The sequence below is a fragment of the Phoca vitulina genome, unplaced genomic scaffold (assembly GCF_004348235.1).
Source record: "Phoca vitulina isolate PV1807 unplaced genomic scaffold, GSC_HSeal_1.0 scaffold30, whole genome shotgun sequence".
NCBI lineage: Eukaryota > Metazoa > Chordata > Mammalia > Carnivora > Phocidae > Phoca > Phoca vitulina.
The window spans coordinates 9,650,290-9,670,566 of record NW_022589733.1 but is presented as its reverse complement, the minus strand read 5'-3'; the positions used below and the strand labels follow the sequence as shown (position 1 = coordinate 9,670,566).

Sequence of the window (20,277 nt, the reverse complement as noted above, 5' to 3'; positions counted from 1 at the left end):
GTCTCCCGGGACGCCTGAGGAGTCGCTGCACAGAAAAGCGGATCGCGCTGTAAGGAGAAACTTCAGAGAGGCGCCCTAGAGGCCTCCGGGGGAGGCCTCGGAGTACTGCAGCCGCGTTTACCTCGGGCTTGGAAGTGACCGGCTGGCAGGGCGCGGAGCAGCGGTGAACGCCGCGGCGACGCTGAGGAAGAGTCCCAGGAGGTGGCTTTCCCTAGGAGAGAAAAGCGCGGCTCTCCAGGCTGGTTGTGGCGGAGCCATCTCACTGACCGCGGCCTCAGTTTCCCCGTCTGGAAAGTGGACGCGGCCACGAACGGCTGGAGGGGGGGAACCGGCCGGCGGCGAGCGGGGAGTTAAAGGGGCGGGTCCCGCGGGGGGGCGGGGCCGGGGCTCGGCCGCACCTGGCGGCAGGCGGCTGTCCGCCCCGACGCCGCGCGTTGCGCCGGGAGCCGCCGCGGGAGCCGGAGCCCCCGGGGAGGAGCGGCTCGGCAGCCGGCACCCACCGCGGGAGGGGCGGCGGCGGCGGCGGCGGCCGGAGCGACGTCGGGAGGCGAGCGGAACCGCCATGGCCGAGTTCCCGTCGAAAGTGAGCACGCGGACCAGCAGCCCCGCGCAGGGCGCCGGCGCCTCGGTCTCCGCGCTGCGCCCGGACCTGGGCTTCGTGCGCTCCAGCCTCGGTGCGCTCATGCTGCTGCAGCTGGTGAGCGCGCGCGGGGCCGCGGGGTCGGGGTGGGGGGCGGCCGGGCCGGGAGGGCTCGGGGCTGCCTCGCTTGCTCCCAGTACACCCTCACCTTAGGCTCCGCCGCGCCGCGCCTATCCCCGGGGCGCCTCCAGGGCGTACGCCCCCGAGACCACCCTGGAGCGCTCTCAGCTCGAGACGTCCCCGTTGCCGTCCCTGCGAGCACCGGTGTTCAGGGTGCCCACTCTCGCACGCCCCATCATCCCCCGAGGTGGTCACTGGAGACCACCCCAAGGAGCGCTCACAGACGCACAGTCACTGCGCACAATTCGCTCTCTGAGCCTCTCTGTCTCAGCCTCTGTCTCTCTCTGCCAGGACAATATCCCCAGCCCTCCAGGACACCCAGCCTGAGTGAGGCAAAGTCCACTCGGAGCGGCTCCGCGTGGCCGAGCCCCAGAAAGCCCCTTTTCTAAGCGAGAGGGCGCCTCCGTTCCGGCGCATACATTTAGGCGCGGCCCTCTGGGCTCCCGCGCAGGGACCGGGCTTTTCTGGCTTCCACTGGGTGCCCCACCGGGTTCCAGCAGGTTTGGCCGGCCCGGCGGGGCCGAGATACCGCGCCCAGCGCAGGCGGGAGGGGTTTGTGGGAGGCCAGAGGCAAGGCTCCGATGCCTCCCAGACCCTGGTGCAGAAGACCCCCAGCAGAGTCGAACCGATCGGAACATCCCTCTCCCCACACACCAGTTTCAGGCCTGGCGGTGTTCGCTTTCTTCCCACAGTACTCTCTGGTGGGTCAGGAAGCTGGGTGGCTGCCCCTGTGGGAGGCTTCCCCAGGAACTGAGGGCCCAGAGGACTAAGGTGGAACTGGAGGTGGGCCAGGATCCATTTTCTTTTAGGGCATCTCCGCCCGCCCCCCTCCTCCCTGATCCTGGCTTGACTGCCAGGCTGGAAGGGTGGGTGGTTTGAGACCCCCACCGCCCGTGAGCGCCTGCCTCCACCTGGGTCAGTCGTAGCTCTGGTTTCAGGCTTTCACAAATCTCTCTCTGGGGGGCCCCCCACCCCCACCCCAGCCTCAGACTCTCTTGGAGGAGTTTGTTTAAAATGTAGATTCTTGATCCCCACCCCCGGAAAAAATGTGGAATTGTTATTTGAATCTCAGGAAGTGCAGCCCAGAATCTACATTTGTAATATTCTCCCAGAGTTGTTTTGGAGATTCCCGGGGTGGGTAAGGGGTCCGGTGGGGGCCTGATTTAAATCTGCAGGTAGGTTTGCCCCTGTCCGGAGCGGTGCTGCTGTGCTGGGCTCCAGGACGGTGGGGAAGGCACCGGGGGAGTGGGAAGGGATCCTCAGGCCCTGGGCTGAAAAGGCAGAGGAGAGGGGGATGAACTTAGAGTCCAGGGAGGTTCGTGGAGGAGAGGGAGCTTTTGACTTCACTGAACTCTAGCAGAGGAAGGGAAAGGGTGTTCAGGGTTTTGGGGGGGGTACTGTGTGAGCCAGGGCTTGGGGATGGGCGAGTGGAAAGGAAGTTGGGGGGATCAGGTGGTTGAAGCTGAGGGCGCTAAGTGCCCCGGGGAGAGATGGAGATCTTGTTCTGTTGGCAGCCTGGGGGTTTTGCAACAGCGGAGAGACCTTGGCTGGGCTCCGTGGGGGGCGGTGGGGTGGAGCCTTAGGCTTAGCTCTTGGTTAATGGGACCTGAGCACTGGCTTTTGCATTTGAACAGTGAAAACTGGAGTTGAGAGTAAGGGGGCCTGCTGTGCCTGCTGGGACCTGGGTAGATCCCTCTGGAGGAGGCTGCTGTTTCTGATTTGGGGGTCCCTGTGGGCCCAGCAGCCCAGTCCTGAATATCTGGGTCCCATTGCACAGATATCAACCCCGGGCTCTACACAGGGTGTAGGACTTGCCAGAAGGCCTTGCTTGGCACTTAGGTCTCCAGACACTGAGGTACTGGGTGTGAGTGGGGTGGCCTTCCTTTGCCACCCCCCCTGCAGTGCTTTAGGGGCTGGAGGTGAGGGGATGAGGGTCTCCCATCAAAGTTCTGAAGACCTGCCCCTTTTAGTGCCTTAACCATCCTACCTGTGGGAGAAGCTGCTTCCTGAGCTGTTTCTCTGGCCACAGACAGTTCCAGTACACAGCTTCCTGGGTCCATAGGGGGCTTTACCCCAACAGGCACCACCGTCTGCTGGGAAGCCATAAAAGCTCTTACCAGTCAGGTGCGAACTAGGCTCCGGATTCTTTGGCAAGGGCTTTATATTCTCTGTTCTCCCGATTTTATAGGTGAGGAAACCGAGACTCAGAGGTCAGTTCTTTGCCCAAGATCTGGGATCTAAGCCCTGGGTGGTCTGACTTTTCTGGCCCATGCTCTTAATTACCACACTCAGCTGTGCTCCCACAGGGCATAGGGTGTGGTGCTTTTGAGGGAGTGATAGAGTGGTCATCCCTCCTAACCCCCTAAAGGCCCAGCACCTACTCTCCAAGGGCTCTTGGTCTGAGGGAGGTACCCAGAGGATGAGCTTTCTGCAAAGGGATCAGGGAAGGCTGCATGGAAGAGGCAGTAAATGGGAAGCTGAAAGCTAATTCTTCATTTCCCAAAGGATTTGGTGAAGAGTTCTAGATGTGGGAGGAGGGAGGTGGGGTGGGCAGAAGGCCCCAGCTTCTTGGGAAAGAGATGTGTTCTTTGTCTGGTATTAAATGTGTCCTGAAGAACCAACTTCCCCCACACACACCCCATCTGGTTCCAGAAAGAACATTAGACGGAATGTGATATTTAGCTACGTACAACAGGAGTTAAAGTCATATATTTCTAAAAGTTGGTGGTGTGTGCATAGGAGGGGGAAGGATTGACTTAAGGAGAGCCAGAAAGAGATCATTGTACCTGGAATCTATAGCAAGGTTAAGCCCTTCGATTCTTTGTTGAGTTTCCTAGCATCATAGGCAAAAAGGGAAACATGATGAATTTATGCAGATAGTATCTAAAAAGCAAGCAGGCAAGTTTGATCTGGAGATAACTCTTTTGGTCATAAAAATCTGGAGGTTTTGATGCTTGTATAAGGTCACATGGGGTAGAGTGGCAGTCAGAATTTGCACTCAGATCCAAAGCCTGGCTCTAGCTATGCTTCCTGTTTTGTTTTGTTGGTAGGGAGTCCATGTTCTTAGGGGTGCTTTGGAGGGGAAAGGGAAGGGAGACTCATCAGGAGCCAGGGCCACTAGGGAAGGCTTCCTGACAGAAGTGGGCTCCGAAGGGTTTAGTTACAAGGAAGGGAGTAGTAAGAAGGAGGTTCCGAACAGATGAACCTCAGAATAGCTTGCCTAAAAGCCCTGCAGTCAGAAGGCAGCCCCGAGGCCACAGGTGTAGGAGGCCATATAAATGGTCTGTGGCACTCGGGCCGTCAGTGTTTGGCAGCCTCTATCCTTCCTTCTTGCCGGACCTCCTGGGATTGGGGGTGGCCACACAATTCCCATTTTGCAGGTGAATAAACAGATAACAGAAGCTTCACCCACTGCTAGATGACAGTGATTTGTGGGTGATGCAGGAAGTATTGGTGGGAGCACTGGCCTGAAAGCAGAGAGCCTTGGGTTTAAGTCCCGGCTGCCTCTTCCTGGCTGTGTGATATTGTACCTTCCCTAATATCCTAGAGCTTCCGTTTCCTTGTTGGTAAAATAGTGATGGTGGGATAGTGAGGAATATGGAAGATGGTGCTGTAAAGGGCTTAGCGCAGCATGTGTTGGAATGAAGGGCAGTTGGGATTCACAGAGCCATAGAATCCTAGGGTTCTCTTGCTTGCTCTGCTTGCTCCCAGAGGTCCCTCGAGCTTGCATGCTTCCAGGGTCGGGGTGCTCACTCTCTCTCAAGGCTGCCTGCACCATCCTTGTACATTTGGGAGTATTAGAAAGCTTTTCCTTGCGGTGATCCTGACTCTTTCCCCAGCCTCAGCAAGCACGTCACTCCTCTCCTGGTGGTGGTTAGGGCAAGGCCTACAAGTCACCTCTGTCCTCCAGGAAGAGGCTGCCCGGGAGAGGTTGTTGGGGTCCCCAAGGTATGAGCAGAGCTCAGCCCCATTGGAAGTGCGGTACTGGGGCCTCCCAGGGCATTCCTCAGGCCCTGCAAGCTCCCCGGCCACCTCCTGTGCCCAGAGGAAACCAGTGCTTTGTCTTGTTAGCTCCACCCACACGGCCCACTGGTTGTGGCCAGGAGGGAGTTGAGTGTTTGGAATAAATATGTGAACACATTCTCCTTAAAAAATGAAAACCTTTTACAGATAAGGCCAAAGTTATTCTTGGATGGCTTGTCCCTCTCCCCAAGGGGACCCCTGTTGGGAGTTGCCAGTTCTTTTTCCTGTGCATTGTAAAAAACGGGGATGATTTTATTCCCTCTCCTTTGTTCAGCAAGTGGCTTTTCTTACACCCAAGGCACCTGAGATCTCTTCTGTTACACAGATCTGTGTCCCTCCCTGTTAACCATTTCAGGGCATGCCCGACTGTCACTGTCGCCCCCTTCCGTGTAGCCCTTTCTCTACTGATGGGCCCACTTAAAAAAATGGTTCTATCCCTTGAGAAAATTCACAGGCACACAGCAAAACAGTCCAACAATATGAAGGGTGATTGATGCAAGTGTCATCTCTCTCCTCCCTGACCAGCCCCTGACCAGTCCTCCGAGGCAGCCGCCTGCAAGAAGGCAGCATTCCACACTGAGTCTTAAGCATTTTTCTGCACGTGACCCCTGTCCTCACTTAAAAACCACAGATGGGAACACTCTGTGCATGTGCCCTGCTGTGCTTTTCCCTTGACGGTACGCACTTCGCTGGGTGTTTCTTTCTCTAATCCTTCCTGTTCTGAATTTCTTTAATAGGTAATATATTTACTATGGTTCAGAATAAAATAGGCTGGGAAAGGGCAGGCTGACAAAATCTCTGTCCCTTCCGGTTAGAGTCGCCCCCACCCGTGCCCGCTCTAGTTTCCCAGGTTCCATTTTAGACTCTTTTTTTTAAGATTTTATTTATTTTTTTGAAAGAGAGAGACACAGTGAGAGAGGGAACACAGGCAGGGGGAGTGGGAGAGGGAGAAGCAGGCTTCCCGCCGAGCAGGGAGCCCGATGCAGGGCTCGATCCCAGGACCCTGGGATCATGACCTGAGCCAAAGGCAGACGCTTAACAACTGAGCCACCCAGGCGCCCCCCATTTTAGACTCTTAAGGAGAGAAACGCACATGTGGCTGGAGAGTCCCATCTCTCCCCACTTTACCCAAGGGATGCACTCTTTCCATCCACATCCTTCTGTACTTGCTCCTTTTTCATGTAAAAATGTGTCTTGGTGGTCTTGTCTCCTTGTATGGAGTGCGATCGCTTCTGTCTTAGGGCTTCGCAGTGGTCCATTGTGTGGCTGCCGTGGGACTTGTGTGGCCCGTCCCTTTGTGGACAGGCACCTGGGGTTCCCACTCTTGCTGTTGCACACCCTGTCGCAGTGAATGAGCCCACACGAGCCACTGAGCGCATCTGTGCAGTACATTTCCAGAAATGGGACTGCTGGCTCTGGGTGTGTGTGTGCGTGATTTTGATAGAGCTTGCCAAATGCCCTCCAGAGGGGTCACCAGCATGGTGAATCAGCACCTGGGCCTGTGCCCCTCCCATTGCTCGGGATAGTAGTGTTTTGTAGTTCCCTTATGAGTGAGGTTGGCCTTGGAAAAACACGTTGTTGAGGAGCTGTTTGTATCTCGCTGTCTGTCTGTCCTCTTTCTCCATTCTGCGGCGTCCTAAGTCTCTTACCATTTACTAGGACCTCCAGATGATTGGCAGATATTTTTTTCTTAGTGTTGTTTTTGACTTTGCTCATAGTGTTTTTTTATGCCACACAGACTTTTGTTGTTTTTTAATTTCCCATCAGCATTTTATTTATTTATTTTTAAATATTTATTTGTCAGGGCGCCTGGGTGGCTCAGTTGGTTAAGCGACTGCCTTCGGCTCAGGTCATGATCCTGGAGTCCCGGGATCAAGTCCCGCATCGGGCTCCCTGCTCGGCGGGGAGTCTGCTTCTCCCTCTGACCCTCCTCCCTCTCATGCTCTCTGTCTCTCATTCTCTCTCTCTCAAATAAACAAATAAAATCTTTAAAAAAAAAAAAAAATATTTATTTGTCAGAGAGAGAGCGCATACAAGCTGGGGGAGTGGCAGGCAGAGGGAGAAGCAGGCTCTCCAGTGAGCAAGGAGCCCAATGCTGGGCTCAATCCCAGGACCCTGGGATCATGACCTGAGCCAAAGGCAGATGCTTAACCAACTGAGCCACCCAGGCATCCCTTACTTATTTATGTATGTATGTATGTATTTTAAAGGTTTTATTTATTTATTTGACGGAGGGAGAGAGAGAGAGATCACAAGTAGGCAGGCAGAGGGAGAGGGAGAAGCAGGCTCCCCACCGAGCAGGGAGCCCGACACAGGGCTCGATCCCAGGACGCCGGGATTATAACCGGAGCCGAAGGCAGACGCCCAACTGACTGAGCCACCCAGGCGCCCCCCCCTTATTTATTTTTTAATTGAAACAGTTGACACGCACTGTTACAGTAAATTACGGTACATTTGTGCAGTGGCATATCATGCAGTTCGTAAAAAGATAATGACTTACCCCTCCCAGAAGACAGGAAGGCAGCTCTCTATGTAATGATGGACAGTCTCCAGGCTCTATGGTTCAGTGGAAGAGGTTAGGTGCAAAACTGTGTGTGTAGAATACTATCGTGTATGGGAGAAATACAGAGAGACTAAATAGAGACAACACCTGTTTAAAGAGTGTGTGTGCGTGTGCGTGCGTGTGTGTGCGTGCGCGTGCGCGCGTGCGCGCAGTCTCTGAAGAGAGACATAAGAAACCCCTCTTGGTTGTCCCTGGGGAAGAAACTGAGTATCAGGAGAGGAGGGAGACATGCTAAAAACACCATTTAGTTACCCACCATGTCATACAGATTACGTATTTTAAAAATAAATGATACAACTTATTTAAAAATCTTTCAAATACATGAAAAGAGCAAAAATGTAGTACAGGTAGTTTGTGCTTGTGACAAAAACTGTGAAGGTGGCCCTTGAAGGCCCCTCAGGCCCCGTTTGGGGAAGACACCCTCCCATGAACACACGGCAGCAAGCATAGCCTTGAGTTCAGTGTTACGGGCTGGGTGACCTTAGGTGGTTTTCTTAACCAGGTGTACATGGAAAGAGGCTGCAGAGCTGTCCACGTATGGTGGATGGTGGATGGTTGCTGCTTCTGTATGTGTGACAGGGTCAGGTGGTGGTCACCCCTTGACAGCCGGTGAGTGGTTGGTGGTGGAATTCAGTGAGGCCCAGGCCCTGATTTCCTGCTCATCAGTGGTCTCGGGGAGCCACAGGGGTGCTGCCCTGGTCCCCATGGCCACTGGGAACCTGCCTGGTGGGCAGGGAGGGGTGAGCTGGTTTTCTTGGCAGCCCAGTGAGCTCAGCCCTGGATATTAACAGGCCCTTTGCTGTTGGTCTGGGTTGGCCTGTACTGTTTGCCCAAGAGGGAGAGGCCAGGGTGGCACCCCAGGATCTCACACACGGGGACGGTCAGGACAAGAAGACAAGGGCTAAAGGTTAGGCAGGACTCAGCATATGAGCTGCTGGGCAACTGACCTGGGCCTGTACTAGGCTGTTCCAGCTTTAATTTGGGGGTGGGGGTGGTCAGACAGGTCATCTGCTGCCCTCTATGAGGTTAGCCAGATGAGGTCACCTGTCCCTCCTTGAAGTTGAGATGGGGCAGGGTTTGCTCAAGGTCACCCTCGTCATGACTTCCAGGATCAGAACTAGAGCCAGTGTTTGAAGAAGGAAGTCCAGGGAGTAAGGAAGAGCTTCACTTCAGGCTCCCCCATCACCCTGTTCCCAGGGTGGATGCCAGGCCTCCCAAGTTTGATGAAGTTCCATGTGCTCCAAGAGCCAGATCTCTCTGGAGGGCCAACCCCACTGCCACTCCCTGGGGGTTGCTAAGAACAGAAGCTTCTGTCATCCCTTCTGCCCAGGGGTTGGAGGTCTGCCCTCGCCCTTCTCTGCTCAGGTCCTCAGGGGAGTGTCCCCACCTCCTGTAATGTGGAGACCCTTCCGCAGGGAAACCCTTCCTCCCCTCTGGGCAGCTCCATCCCCCCGGGCCACAGTGCAGGGATTGGGAACTGGCATGGGGATATGCAGGAGGCAGTCTGAGCTTAATGTTGGGAAGATTTTTCTAAAACTCTCCACATGCAGCGTGCACACAGGCGCCGGAGGTCCTCGCTAGGGGGGCTCTGGGGGCTGCTGGGGTAGGTGTGCAGAAATCGCTTCCATCTCTAGGGCTTAAAAACCGCAGTTCCGAGACTCAAGACTGAGGAATAGCAAGTAATGTGACAGGCCGCATTTGGAAAGCCAGCAGGTGAACCAGGCCCTGAGCCAGCATTTCCATCCTCACCACCTTCTCTGCAACAGCCCAGGCTGGGAGGTGCGTGCGTGCGTGTGTGCGGGTGGGGGGGGGACTTGGCTGCGGGCTCCCTGCTTCACCCCCAGGGTCTGTAAGGGCGCAGGGCACACAGCGGGCCCTCAGGAGACTTTGTTCAATGACCAAATGATGGCTTTGCAGTGAAAGGGAGGCTGAGAGGCGTGAAACCTGTGGCCGCGGGTGGTGGAGCTGGGAGGCGGCCCCCAGGACTCCCGAGTGCCTGGGGTTTACAGTGCGGGGATTCCAGGGAGCCTTCCCTCTGTCCCCCCCTCCCCAGCCCCCCGCCTCTGCACAGGGAGGGGGTGGTGTGTGGATTTGTTGTGGCCAGTTCAGGCGCCCCGGAGCCTCTGTCCCCTGCGCCTTTGTCTCCTCTGACAATGGGTGGCTTTTTGTCCCCATAAAGTCCCTTTCACTGTCGGGAGAAGGGCCAGGGCGGGGGTGGAGGCTGGGCCTGGCCAGGCCAAGTTCAGAGTGTCCTCAGCTGCCCAGATGTGTCCCTGTGAGGGGGAACCCCAGAAGGGTTCATGTCGCCCTTGGGCCTCAGTTTCCTGGAAAGTGCAGTGGGGAGAAGGGAGTTCTGGAGGCTTTTGGATGGGCCCCATCCTCACATTGTCTCCGCAACCTTTGGGTTCATTGCCAACATTTAAAAAGCTGAAGATTTCACATACAAATTCAGATTTCTAGTGTCTCTTGGAAAATTGGAAGTCTTGGTTACCCCAGGCATCATTCCCCTCCCCCCCCCATGCCAGCAGGCTGCTCTCAGCTCTGCAGTCCCCCCCTGGCCCGCCTTGGCCATTTCTGTGACCTGCCTGCCTTGGCTGAGTTTGAGTCCCCAGTGTCAGCCTCCAGGCTCTGAAGTGCTGCCCCTCCTGGAGGCTCCCCACTCTGGGAGGTTCGCCCCCCACCCATCTCCCTCCCCAGAGCCCAGCAGCCCTCATACCACACCTGACCACTACAGCTATTGACTTTTTCCTTCACGGCATTTTATTTGCAGTGACATGCCTGTGAGGTGACCAGGATGGGTGTACCTGCCCAACCCTCTCACATGTCAGATGAAGAAACAGACCAGAAAGTTTGGGAGACTCTCCCAAGGTCACACAGCAAATCCACAAGGGTCTGACCCAGCCCAGGAAGTGGAGAGGGATTAGAAGAGTGACCGTCTTTGGGCGGGAGAAGACTTAGCTTAGTGCTGGGGCTGGTGGTGTCCCTCCCGTACCAGGGGGAGAGGGTTCTGGGCCCCCCTGGGGAAGGTGTGCAATTGAGGAGTGTCAGGCCCAGATTGAAGGGAGCCTTGGAGAGCACTAAGTGAAACCTCCCTGCTCCCATTGTACTGAGGGGAAGACTGAGGTCTGAGGATGAGGTCTTCTCCCCAGAGCCCCTCAGCCTGTGAGGAACAGAGGGAGTGCCCTTGCAGGAGGCGGTCTTGGGCTGGGTTGGTCCCGGCGGGGCTGCCCTTCTGGGGCCTCCCTTCAGATAAGCCCGGCTGCCTTATCTGAAAGACAGGTGGGGCCCACAATGGCATGGGGCCTTTAGCTGCCAGGCACCGCGCCTAGTGCTTAAGTTTAGATAATATTCTTTATCTCAGTGAGGCCTCGTACCCCTAGGAACCGCGCACACAATTACTGCTACCACCTTAGGAACGTGGGCAGAGAAGGGATTGGAAAACCCACATTCCAGCCTCTCAGGTTGATAATGACAGTAGAATGTGTTGATCTAAGTCCCTTAGGTATATTACCTTTTTTTTTAAGTTTTTTTTTTTAAGATTTTTTATTTGTCAGAGAGAGAGCGTGCGCATAAGCAGGGGGAGGGGCAGAGGCAGAGGGAGAAACAGGTTCCTTGCTGAGCAAGGAGCCTGATGTGGGACTCGATCCCAGGACCCTGGGATCATGACCTGAGCTGAAGGCAGCCACTTAACCAACTGAGCCACCCAGGCGTCCCTGTATATTACTTTCATCTCAGAACTACCCCCTGAGGTAGGCACATTTTGAAGATGAGGACACTAAGGCACAGAGAGGTTCAGCGACTTGCCCCAGGTCACGTAGCTGGTAAGTTGGCGGGGCCGGAGCCTGACCCAGGGAGTTAGTAGGCCAGCCGTCCATCAACACTGATGGCAGTATCACAGTCAGATCAGGACATCCATCTGCTGTCAGAGAGTAGCTAAGATGTATTGGTTTCCCGGGGCTGCTATAACAAAAACACCATAAACTGGGAGGCTTCAGACTCTACGTAGAAAGTCACTGTCTCACAGTCCTGGAGGCTAGAAGTTCGCAAGATGTTGGCATAGTTGGTTTCTTCTGGAGGCTCTGAAGGAGAATCCGTTCTGTGCCTCTCTCCTAGCCTCAGTCCTTGCTGTTCTGGCTGCTCACAGGTCGCCTTCCCAGTGAGATCCTTCTTGGCCTCTTACCTGAAATTGCAAATGACCCCACTGCCTGTCTCTTCTCAGCTGCATTTTTCCCATAGCACTTACCCCGTGGCTCGCTTGCATTCACCAATGCATTGGGCTTTTATCTGGGTCCCCTCAGTAGAGAGGGAACAATGGGAGAGCAGGGCTGTTTGTCTGTTTGGCTCACAAGGCAGTACGTGTCCGGTAGATACTTGTTGAATGAATGATCCCAGAGAGGGGCATCTGAGCTGCAAGGCGACTGTCCTGGACAGAGGAGCCTGGGCCAGGCCCTGGAGACAGGTGGCCTTCTTCTGGTCTCCACCCTCGGCTACCTCCTGCTGTCCCCCTCTCTCTGGAAAGTGGGGTTTACTCTTGCACAGTGGACCACAGGACAAGTCCTCTGGCCCCTTCTTCTGGCTAGAGGACGGGTCCACAGCTGGAGGGAGAGGAGGCCGCTCAGGCTAGCCGGGGGGTCGGCGTATGTGGGGCCGCCCTGTCCTGAGCGGGGTCTCCCTGGGGCCCTAGGCTGGGGTGCTCCGTTCAGATTCTTGGGGCTGGGGGAGAGTGGACGGGAAAAACCAGTCTATCTGGTTCCGAGGGGATGAGTGGACCTTTCCTTGTTTGAGGGCAGAAACCGAGGCAGCTCCCAGGGCACAGGGCCAGGTGGGCAAAGCCAGGAGGAACCCCAGAAATTCTTGCTGCTTATCTGGCAGCTTCATCTCTCAGAGGCTGCACTTGCTGATCTGGAGACCCGGGGCTGGGCTGGAGGGCAGGGCAGAGCCGGGAGACAGCTCAGGTGTCCTCTCGCCTTTCACACATCACTAAGTAACTCTCACTAGTCTGGGTTCCAGAGAAGGACAGATCTGGGTTCAAATCCTGCCCTGCCCTTTACCCCCCGGTTGACCTTGGGTAGCTACAGCCACATTTCCCTCTGAGCTTCTGTTTGGAAAATGGGGAAAATACATAGTACCAACCGATGAGGGGGTCATGGGGAAACCGTGAACCTCATGGCTTACCTGAGGCCTGGCACAGAGCCGGAGGGCGTTCAGTGGTTGTTGCGGCCAAATCTAGGAGTAATCCTAACGATAATTGATTGGTAGGTGCACATTAGGGTGAACCCAAATGGGTCTTCTCTTGATTTTCAGTTCAGTGCCTTTTCTAACTTCCCTTTCTGGGGGTTGGAACAGACAGCACGTTGGCCTGGAGGCTCCTAAGGACTCTGATTGAAGTGGAAAGATGACTGTTTGTCCCCGAGGAGTCCAGTTCTCACCTGGGAGGGTCCTGGAAAGTGCTGAGTTGGGGGGGTGGTTCTCCTTCAGAGCAGTGGCCTCACCCAGCTCTGGGGGCTCTTGGCCCCCCTGATATGTCTGTCTCGGGCAGGGTGTCCTGAGGATGAGTGGTAAAAGGTGGGGGTCCTGGGCTGAGACACCCCGGCTCTGCGTCCTCACCGGCTCTGCCCCCGGCTTGTGTTCCTGTAGGCAGGGCCCTGCCACCTGTCCCGCCTTCCTCGCCTGCAAAGTGGGCCGCACGGGCCGCTGCCAGGCCGTCTCTGGTGGGTGGCGGGGAGCGCAGAGGGGGCAGCCCTGAGACCGGCGGGGTGCCATGTGGGTGGCATCCCTGCTGGAGAGAAGGAGTGGATGCCTTTCTCGCCCCAACCCCTCCACCATGGGCTGAGACCTTTCCCTGGGTGGAGGGGGGCAAGGCCAGCAGCACATTCACCGATTTCACACCTGCTTCCTGTGCAGGGCAGGTTTCTGACCTCCATTTCACGGATAAGGAAACTGAGGCTCGTTAGCGCTGTGCACATATGTATTGAGCAGGTAATATGTGCTAGGCACCGCTGGGCCCTGGAGATACAGCAGTGACCAAGCTCGGATTCCTCCCGGGCCCTGTGTTTTGGCGGGGAGACTGGAATTGCCCCGGGGGAGCTGCACAGAGAGGGAAAGGTGCTTGCCCAGGGTCCCACAGCATGGGCAGGATTGAAGCCCAGCTGTTGGCTCCCAGGCCTGGGGCTCCATCTCCCACTTCACAGCGGGAAGAAAGCCAACCACACCCTTCCCCGGCCTCTTGTGCAGGAGGGGCAGGAGGAGGAGAAAGGAACGTTTTCCTAGGGATTTCGGGACTCCTGGCCCACCTGGCTAAGGTCATTCCTGCCCTGACTGCGCACATGTAGGGGGATGGGTACAGAAACGTCCCTTTGATCCTTGGCAGGGGCACTGGGGCGGGCATGTGCGGCAGGTGCCCGGTGCTGCCCGTGCTCCAGGGTGAGCACCAGCTCTCCAGGGGCCGGTGTAGGAGCTTTCGGCCTGGGGAGTTTTTGTCTCCAGAACCGGCAGCCAGAGATGGATCTGGCTCCTGAGCCTCTTCTCTGTGATCCGTCTGATGGTTGGCTCATTTTCTGGCTGTGGCAGGGTCCCCTGGAGCCTTGCTGCCATAATGCCTGGATGCCATCCAAGGAAGAAGAGGCACAGTTGTCTTTGTGCTTCTTCATCAGCAAAGGAGCCTTTCTCCAAAGCCCCCCGCTAGACCATCCCTGCCTCAGCAGCCAGCGCTGAATCATGCCTAGCTCCAGAGATTCCAAAGCATGCCCTTATGGAGAAGGGAGGATGCCCCAGCCTCGGGGATCTTGGGCAGCAAGGAAGGGGGTGAAAGCCATGGAGGAGGCCAGGATGGCTCCATGGGAGGTGTACTGGCCGCCTGGATGCAGCTGTGGATGAGACAGTCACTGTCCTGCCCTCAGGGAACTCAAAAGGCAGGGGAAGGAAACAGAATCCTGGTCCTGGGTGGTGGGTGCCTGGGGTTGGGGGGGGGGGCCAGGTGGGCACAAAAGAAGGTTCTAGAACCCAGACTGGAGGAGCAGGGAAGGTGTCCCATAGCGTGCAACATTTCAGCTGAGACCCGAAAGGAGGAGTTACCAGGCAAGGGCTTGGTATACAGTGGTATGCAGTAGGAGCCAAATAAATATTTCTTGACTAAAGGAGAAGTGTGTCCTGCAGAGGGCGCCCCGTGGCCTCCAGCCAGAGTGGTGGGGGCTCTGGGGGACTCTGGCCCTGTCTTATCCCTCCAGGTGCTGGGGCTGCTGGTGTGGGCCCTGATTGCCGACACCCCGTACCACCTGTACCCGGCCTATGGCTGGGTCATGTTTGTGGCTGTCTTCCTCTGGCTGGTGACAATCGTCTTCTTCATCCTCTACCTGTTTCAGCTGCACATGAAAATGTACATGGTGCCCTGGCCGCTGGTGGTGAGTCCCAGTGGGAGCACGGTGGGGGGGGGGGGCATTGCTTCCAGGCTGACCCCTCTGCCTCTGGGAGCAGCTGTGACAGAGCCACCTTCCCTACATGAGAAGGGGCTGGTAGGGGTTGGCTCTCAGCCGGCTGCAGAGCTGAGTGGGGGAGGGAGGATCGATGGCCACAAATTAGGGAGGACACAGGCTTGGCTTTCTTCAGGGAAGGGAGTAGAAGTGAGGGGCTCTCTTTTTTTTTTTTCTTTCTTAGATTTTATTTATTTATTTGAGAGAGAGAGCACAAGCAGAGCGAGCAGCAGGCAGAGGGAGAAGCAGGCTCCCTGCTGAGCAGGCAACCCGATGCTGGACTCGATCCCAGGACCCTGGGATCACAACCTGAGCCAAAGGCAGACGCTTAACCACTGAGCCACCCAAGCGCCCCATGACGGGCTCTTAAATGGAGAACCCGCTGCATTTGGAATCTTGAAAGTGTTTTTCTGGTTTGGGGGGCAGTTGGGATTTGAACCTGTGTTGCAGGAGTTCTGTCAGACTCTGGCAGCCCTGAGCCTGGAGGCTGGGCTGAGCTATCAGGAACTACCCAGGATGAGGCCCCGACAGCCCAGGAGAGGGTAGCCTCTCCGCTTTGTCCAGGTCAGTCTCCTCGGGACACAGAGCTGAGAGTGGCCATAGGAAGTACCCCGGCCAGATAACAGAAAGCTTGCTGGGCTTTTTTCTCTGACCCGGAAAACTCCTGCAGCTGGGGTCTGAGGCTTTTCAGTGAGCAGTGAGGCAAGAGAGGCACATGACTGTAAGGCAAGCAAGGCCGGGACTAGGCGGCATTGTTTGGAATTCAATGACTGTTTAAACTGAGGAAACGTGAGTCATCCTCAAGACAGAACGGGTTTGTTAGATCTTGACATCACTGGCAGGAGCCAGGCAGTGTTTGTGGTGGGCGCTGGGCTTGGAGGGAAGATCCTGGGATGAGGAGGGGACGGCCGGACTTCCTGGCTAGGGTCCAGCCCTGGCCCCATGTCCTAGGAGCTTTGAAGAAAGAAATCTCCCAAGATGGCGGGGGCCTCGGTGTCTCTGAGCACAGATCTGGGGCTCCGGCCACAGCTGTTGTTGGAAGGAGGCTCCTTTCCTGGGCCAAGATAGCAGGGCAGTGTCTCTTAGACTCCCGGGCCTATTAGCAGATAAAGCTTGACTGCATCTAGAGATGACTGGATTGGGTTTGTCAAATTGGCATTTTCTGGGATGGGGGCTACAAGCCCCCTGTGGGGCCTGAGCAAGGTGAGTGAGTGAAATAGGTCAAGAAGGGGTTCTGGAGAACCTGTACCCGTCTCTCCACAGGGAACCACCTCTGCCCGGCTCCTACTCTCAGTGGGAGTGGGCCCCTTGGTGCCAAATCTTAATATTTTAAGATTGAAAGTTTTATAGGAGATCGTCAGCTTTTCATATGAAATCTCATTTTAGAATGTTGGCATTTTTTTTTTTTTTTTTTAATCTATATAGGTTGAACCAAATGTGCCTGAGGTCCACCAGTTTGCGGTCTCTGCTAAGACTGTTTACTGGCTCCAGGGGCCAAGCGTTGGGGAAATGGGACTCGGACCTGAATGTCAGCTGAGGGTCCTTTCTGCCAGAGTGGCCCAGAATTCTGCTGGGTCCTCACCCTGGCATTTGATGTGGCGGCCTTGAGCCTAGGATGTGGCCCAAAGGCAGACACAGATTGCTCCCCCTGGAGGCAGAGAGGGATGGGAGGTCTTCCCAGGGCCAGCCTCAGGACCAAGACCTACAGTGCCAAGGGGGGCCAAGCTTGCATGGAAGAGCGTGGCCCTGGAATTCTTTAGCCGGTGCTCTCAGAGATGGCCTTGGCTTGGTCTCCTGCCATTGGGAATGGGGTTTTGCCTTGTGGGGCTGTCTCCGCCCCTGACCAGATCACTTCAGGCCTGCTCATCATTTCCCCTCCCCTATCAGCCCTACGTGTGTTTACGCTCCCCGCTCAGATGGCCTCCGGGTTGACCCCATGTGGATTGCCATCCCGAGGAGTGTAGTATCCGTCCCCATCCTTGAGCCCCAGCCCCTGTTCTGGATACTAAAGGGGTGTGCCGGGTATGTGTGGGGGAACCAAGAGGTTCCACACTTACTGGAAGAGTCTGCCGTCTTAAGCCTGTTCTCCTCTCCCCCTACCCTCCAGTTAATGATATTCAACGTGGGCGCCACTGTTCTCTACATCACGGCCTTCATCACCTGCTCTGCCGCCGTCGAGCTGACGTCACTGAAGGGCACCCGGCCCTATAACCAGCGTGCGGCGGCCTCTGTGAGTATGGTTCCCCGGGGGCGCTCTTGGCAGTGATGGGGGCAGGGAATGGGTCAAACCAAGTCTGTGCCCCTGGACTTCCACCACTCTCTGGTCCGAGGCCAGCACCTGCCACCCCCGACGGACCTCCTTCTCGGGGGTTTCAGGGACACTGAGCTTTGTCTTCCATAATTAGCAGTAAACCTCAAGGAACCGGAACGCTTGGGAAATACTTTTGGTGGTAAATGGAAGTTATGGGTTCATTGTTGAACTTTGCTGGCAAGCAGGTGCTCCATACTGACTTAGAGTCCTGTGCCCCCTTGGAGAATCTGTTAAAAACTGCCCACCCTTCTTGAAAAGAGTGCATGCAGACCTTTTGGTTGAAACCATTTGGGGGGATTTACAGCTCTCAGGAAGCCCAAACTTGGGCTCCATCCACATCAAGTAGCCAGCGGCAGACCAGTGACCCTGTCCACACCTGTCACGCCTCAGTCCACGGGCCCTGCACAGACATTTCCTCACAGGACCCCCTGACTCCCATGGTGAGGGGACAGGAACTACCAGTCCTGTCCCCTCTGGACAGACAAGGAAACTGAGGCTCAGAGAGGTGAACACACCAAGGCGCAGTCCAGGGTAGGGCAGGAGCGAGACCAGGGCGTGGGTTTCCTCAGTTTCAGAATGTGGCTGCAGGGCATCTTTGAACTGATTCCAGAAAATTCCTTGGGTACCTTTTGAACGTTGTCTTTTTAAAACTAAGTCCCTGATGTGTGTCTCTGGGAGTTCCTACACCTTGGTCACTCTCAGCATTGTCCAATAGCCCGTGTCACAGTCCGATCTACCTTGCCTGCGTGGTTAGTCATGGTTTCCCCCACAAGAATGTAACGTCGGCACCCCCACAAATACGTGGGAAATGAGTGTGTGGCTAATTGGAGTTGGCGTGGCTACCAGAGCGGCTTGTTCTAGTTAACTGGGGGGCGCTACTCCGGGTGTGTGTGTGTGCCTGTCTGAGGCTGTCTGGGGCTCGTATCTGTCCCCCCTGTGGCCCCCTCACCCAGCCCCGGGCCACGCTGCACACTGACTCAGCTCTGGTGTCTTCCTCTTCCAGTTCTTTTCGTGTTTAGTGATGATTGCCTACGGAGTGAGCGCTTTCTTCAGCTTCCAGGCCTGGCGGGGAGTGGGCAGCAATGCAGCCACCAGTCAGATGGCTGGGGGCTACGCCTAGACCGCCCACGCCATGGCCCACCTTGGGGCTGAAGGCTGCAGCCGGGTCCCAGCGTGGGGCGGCCGTGAGCCCGAGGCCTGAGCCCTCTGTGCAGTCGGCCTGGAAGGGACTACACTTGCTCTGCTCGTCAGACTCGGGCTCACCCAGTACTCCTAAGGAATCAGGATCCATCCTCTGGTTTGGCCCAAGTCAGCACGCACAGGGGCTGGAAGGAGGCCAGTGGCTGAGACCGTCTGCCCATCGTCTGTATTTAGTGGAAGGTGACGGGGGATACGGGGCTGTCAGTGTCTCTGCTTTGTCTTTTGACTTCAGTGTCCCAGGCTGGGGCCCAGGCTTCTCACCAACACTAAGTGCACTAACAAGGACTCCAGACCTGCAGCCCCCGACCCTCCGTAGAATAAGCCTAACAAGCTACATGTATTTATCTTATTCTTTGTTCTGGGACTGCAGAGCAAGTTTTCGAAACCGGTCTGATTCCTTAAAACACAATTTGTTTCTTCGTAAGTAGGCTCCATGCCCCACGTGGAGCCCAGTGCAGGGCTTGAACTCACGACTCTGGGACCTGAGCTGAGATCAAGAGTTGGCCACTTAACCGGCTGAGCCCCCCACGTGCCCCCTACGACCACCACCTTAAAACACAATTCTGACTTGACCCTCCCCCAAACCAGAGGCTGCTTCAAGGGGGACCTTTGTGGAAAGAGGGTTATGGTATCTGACGGCATGGTCTTCCTTTCCTGCATTCCAAATGTGCAAGTGATTTCAAACAATCGGTTGGAAGCAACTTCTCAGTGATGAAATACCCAACCAGCCTTCCTCCCTCTCCCCAGCCCTTGTTTGTAATACTCCCCTGGGGAAAAGCTAACCATGCTGACTGCTTCCCTGACCCTGCTGATGAGGCACGGGGGCCATGGAGGAGGGAGAGGGAACCGGGACCTTGCCTGGTGAGTTGTCCTGTGCTTGGTGGTGACTTTGTTTTTTTGTTTTTTTTTTTTTTACAAAAATAAAGATGGAAGAACTTATTTGGAAAAGGTGTTGGGTAATCCTGGTTGTAGATGCTTATAAATTCTGGGAAGGTGCAGGTAAGGACGGCAGTGACAGGGGTTCCAGATGCCTGTGGAGGGCAAGTCCGGTTCTGGAGTCGCTCAGCAGCACCCGTGACGTCCTTGACCGGAGGCGGCCTGACCCACTTCCTGCCTGCCCTGCCGGGGACAGCCCTGCCTAATGCCGTGTGTCCCGATAGGTTGAACAGCCCCTTTTACTCTCACAGGGTCTCAGTTGAATACTAAATCATGACTCTAGCTTTAGGCTCATTAGGTCATCTTGCTGGACTCAAGATTGCCCTCCTGTCAGCTCCCTGGAAGGTTTTGTGCAATTCAGGGAGCGTGTCATCAAAGCCGATGGCCACGCTTGATTCGGGAAGCCGGCGCAGACCACAGCGAGGGGCAGTCCTCCTGACTGAGCTCGTGCTTCTGCTGCCACCAAGTCACATGCTTTGAATCATCAGCTGAAGGCATTTTTGGGCACCCCTGGGTCCTTTTTGGACAACCCGGGGACAATCAGAATGTAAATACAGCGGTCTCCCGATTCACATTCTGACGTTCTGCGGTTTCTGTGACTTGTGGCCAGCAGTGGTCGGGAAGCAGATGATCCTCCTGAGAAGGCTGACAGCAAGGTCGCTCTGCTCCCGGCTCCTGCGCCCTCCTCCTCCCTTCTCCTCTCCTGTCGGCGCTGTGTCAGCTCCCGTCATCAGAAGAGTACAGGACAGTAAGAGATCTTGAGAGACCACACTCACGTAACTTTCGTTAACAGTATGTTGTTAGAATGGTTTTATTTTATCTCTTACTATGCCTTTTGAAATTGAACTTTTATCATGGGGGGGATGTAGAGGGAAAAACACAGTAGAGAGTGTTCGGTGCTATCCGTCATCTCAGGTATGGGGGGGTGGGGTCTTGGGACAGAGCCCTGCGGACGACAGGACAGCGAGTCGCACAGTTGTGGCAACAACTCCAGCTGGGGGAGGGGAGGCTTGGG

At 55.9% G+C, this 20,277-nt stretch overlaps 1 protein-coding gene across 1 annotated transcript; it reads left to right on the top strand.

Moving 5' to 3' along the window:
- The first annotated feature begins 445 nt into the window (after window positions 1-445).
- On the top strand, window positions 446-19,234 carry PLLP (plasmolipin). The gene is made up of 4 exons (XM_032424326.1): window positions 446-697; window positions 14,573-14,746; window positions 16,923-17,045; window positions 18,130-19,234. The coding sequence occupies exons 1-4, from the start codon at window positions 563-565 to the stop codon at window positions 18,244-18,246; spliced, it is 549 nt and encodes a 182-aa protein (XP_032280217.1). The 5' UTR covers window positions 446-562; the 3' UTR covers window positions 18,247-19,234.
- The last annotated feature ends 1,043 nt before the right edge of the window (window positions 19,235-20,277 follow it).

What these genes read in the sequence shown, in the direction of transcription:
- PLLP (XM_032424326.1), top strand. Translation starts at nt 563, where the DNA reads ATGGCCGAGTTCCCGTCGAAAGTGAGCACGCGGACCAGCAGCCCCGCG. An exon ending in CGCTCATGCTGCTGCAGCTG is followed by an intron (nt 698 to 14,572) that starts GTGAGCGCGCGC and finishes TTATCCCTCCAG; the next exon opens with GTGCTGGGGCTGCTGGTGTG. An exon ending in ACCAGCGTGCGGCGGCCTCT is followed by an intron (nt 17,046 to 18,129) that starts GTGAGTATGGTT and finishes TTCCTCTTCCAG; the next exon opens with TTCTTTTCGTGTTTAGTGAT.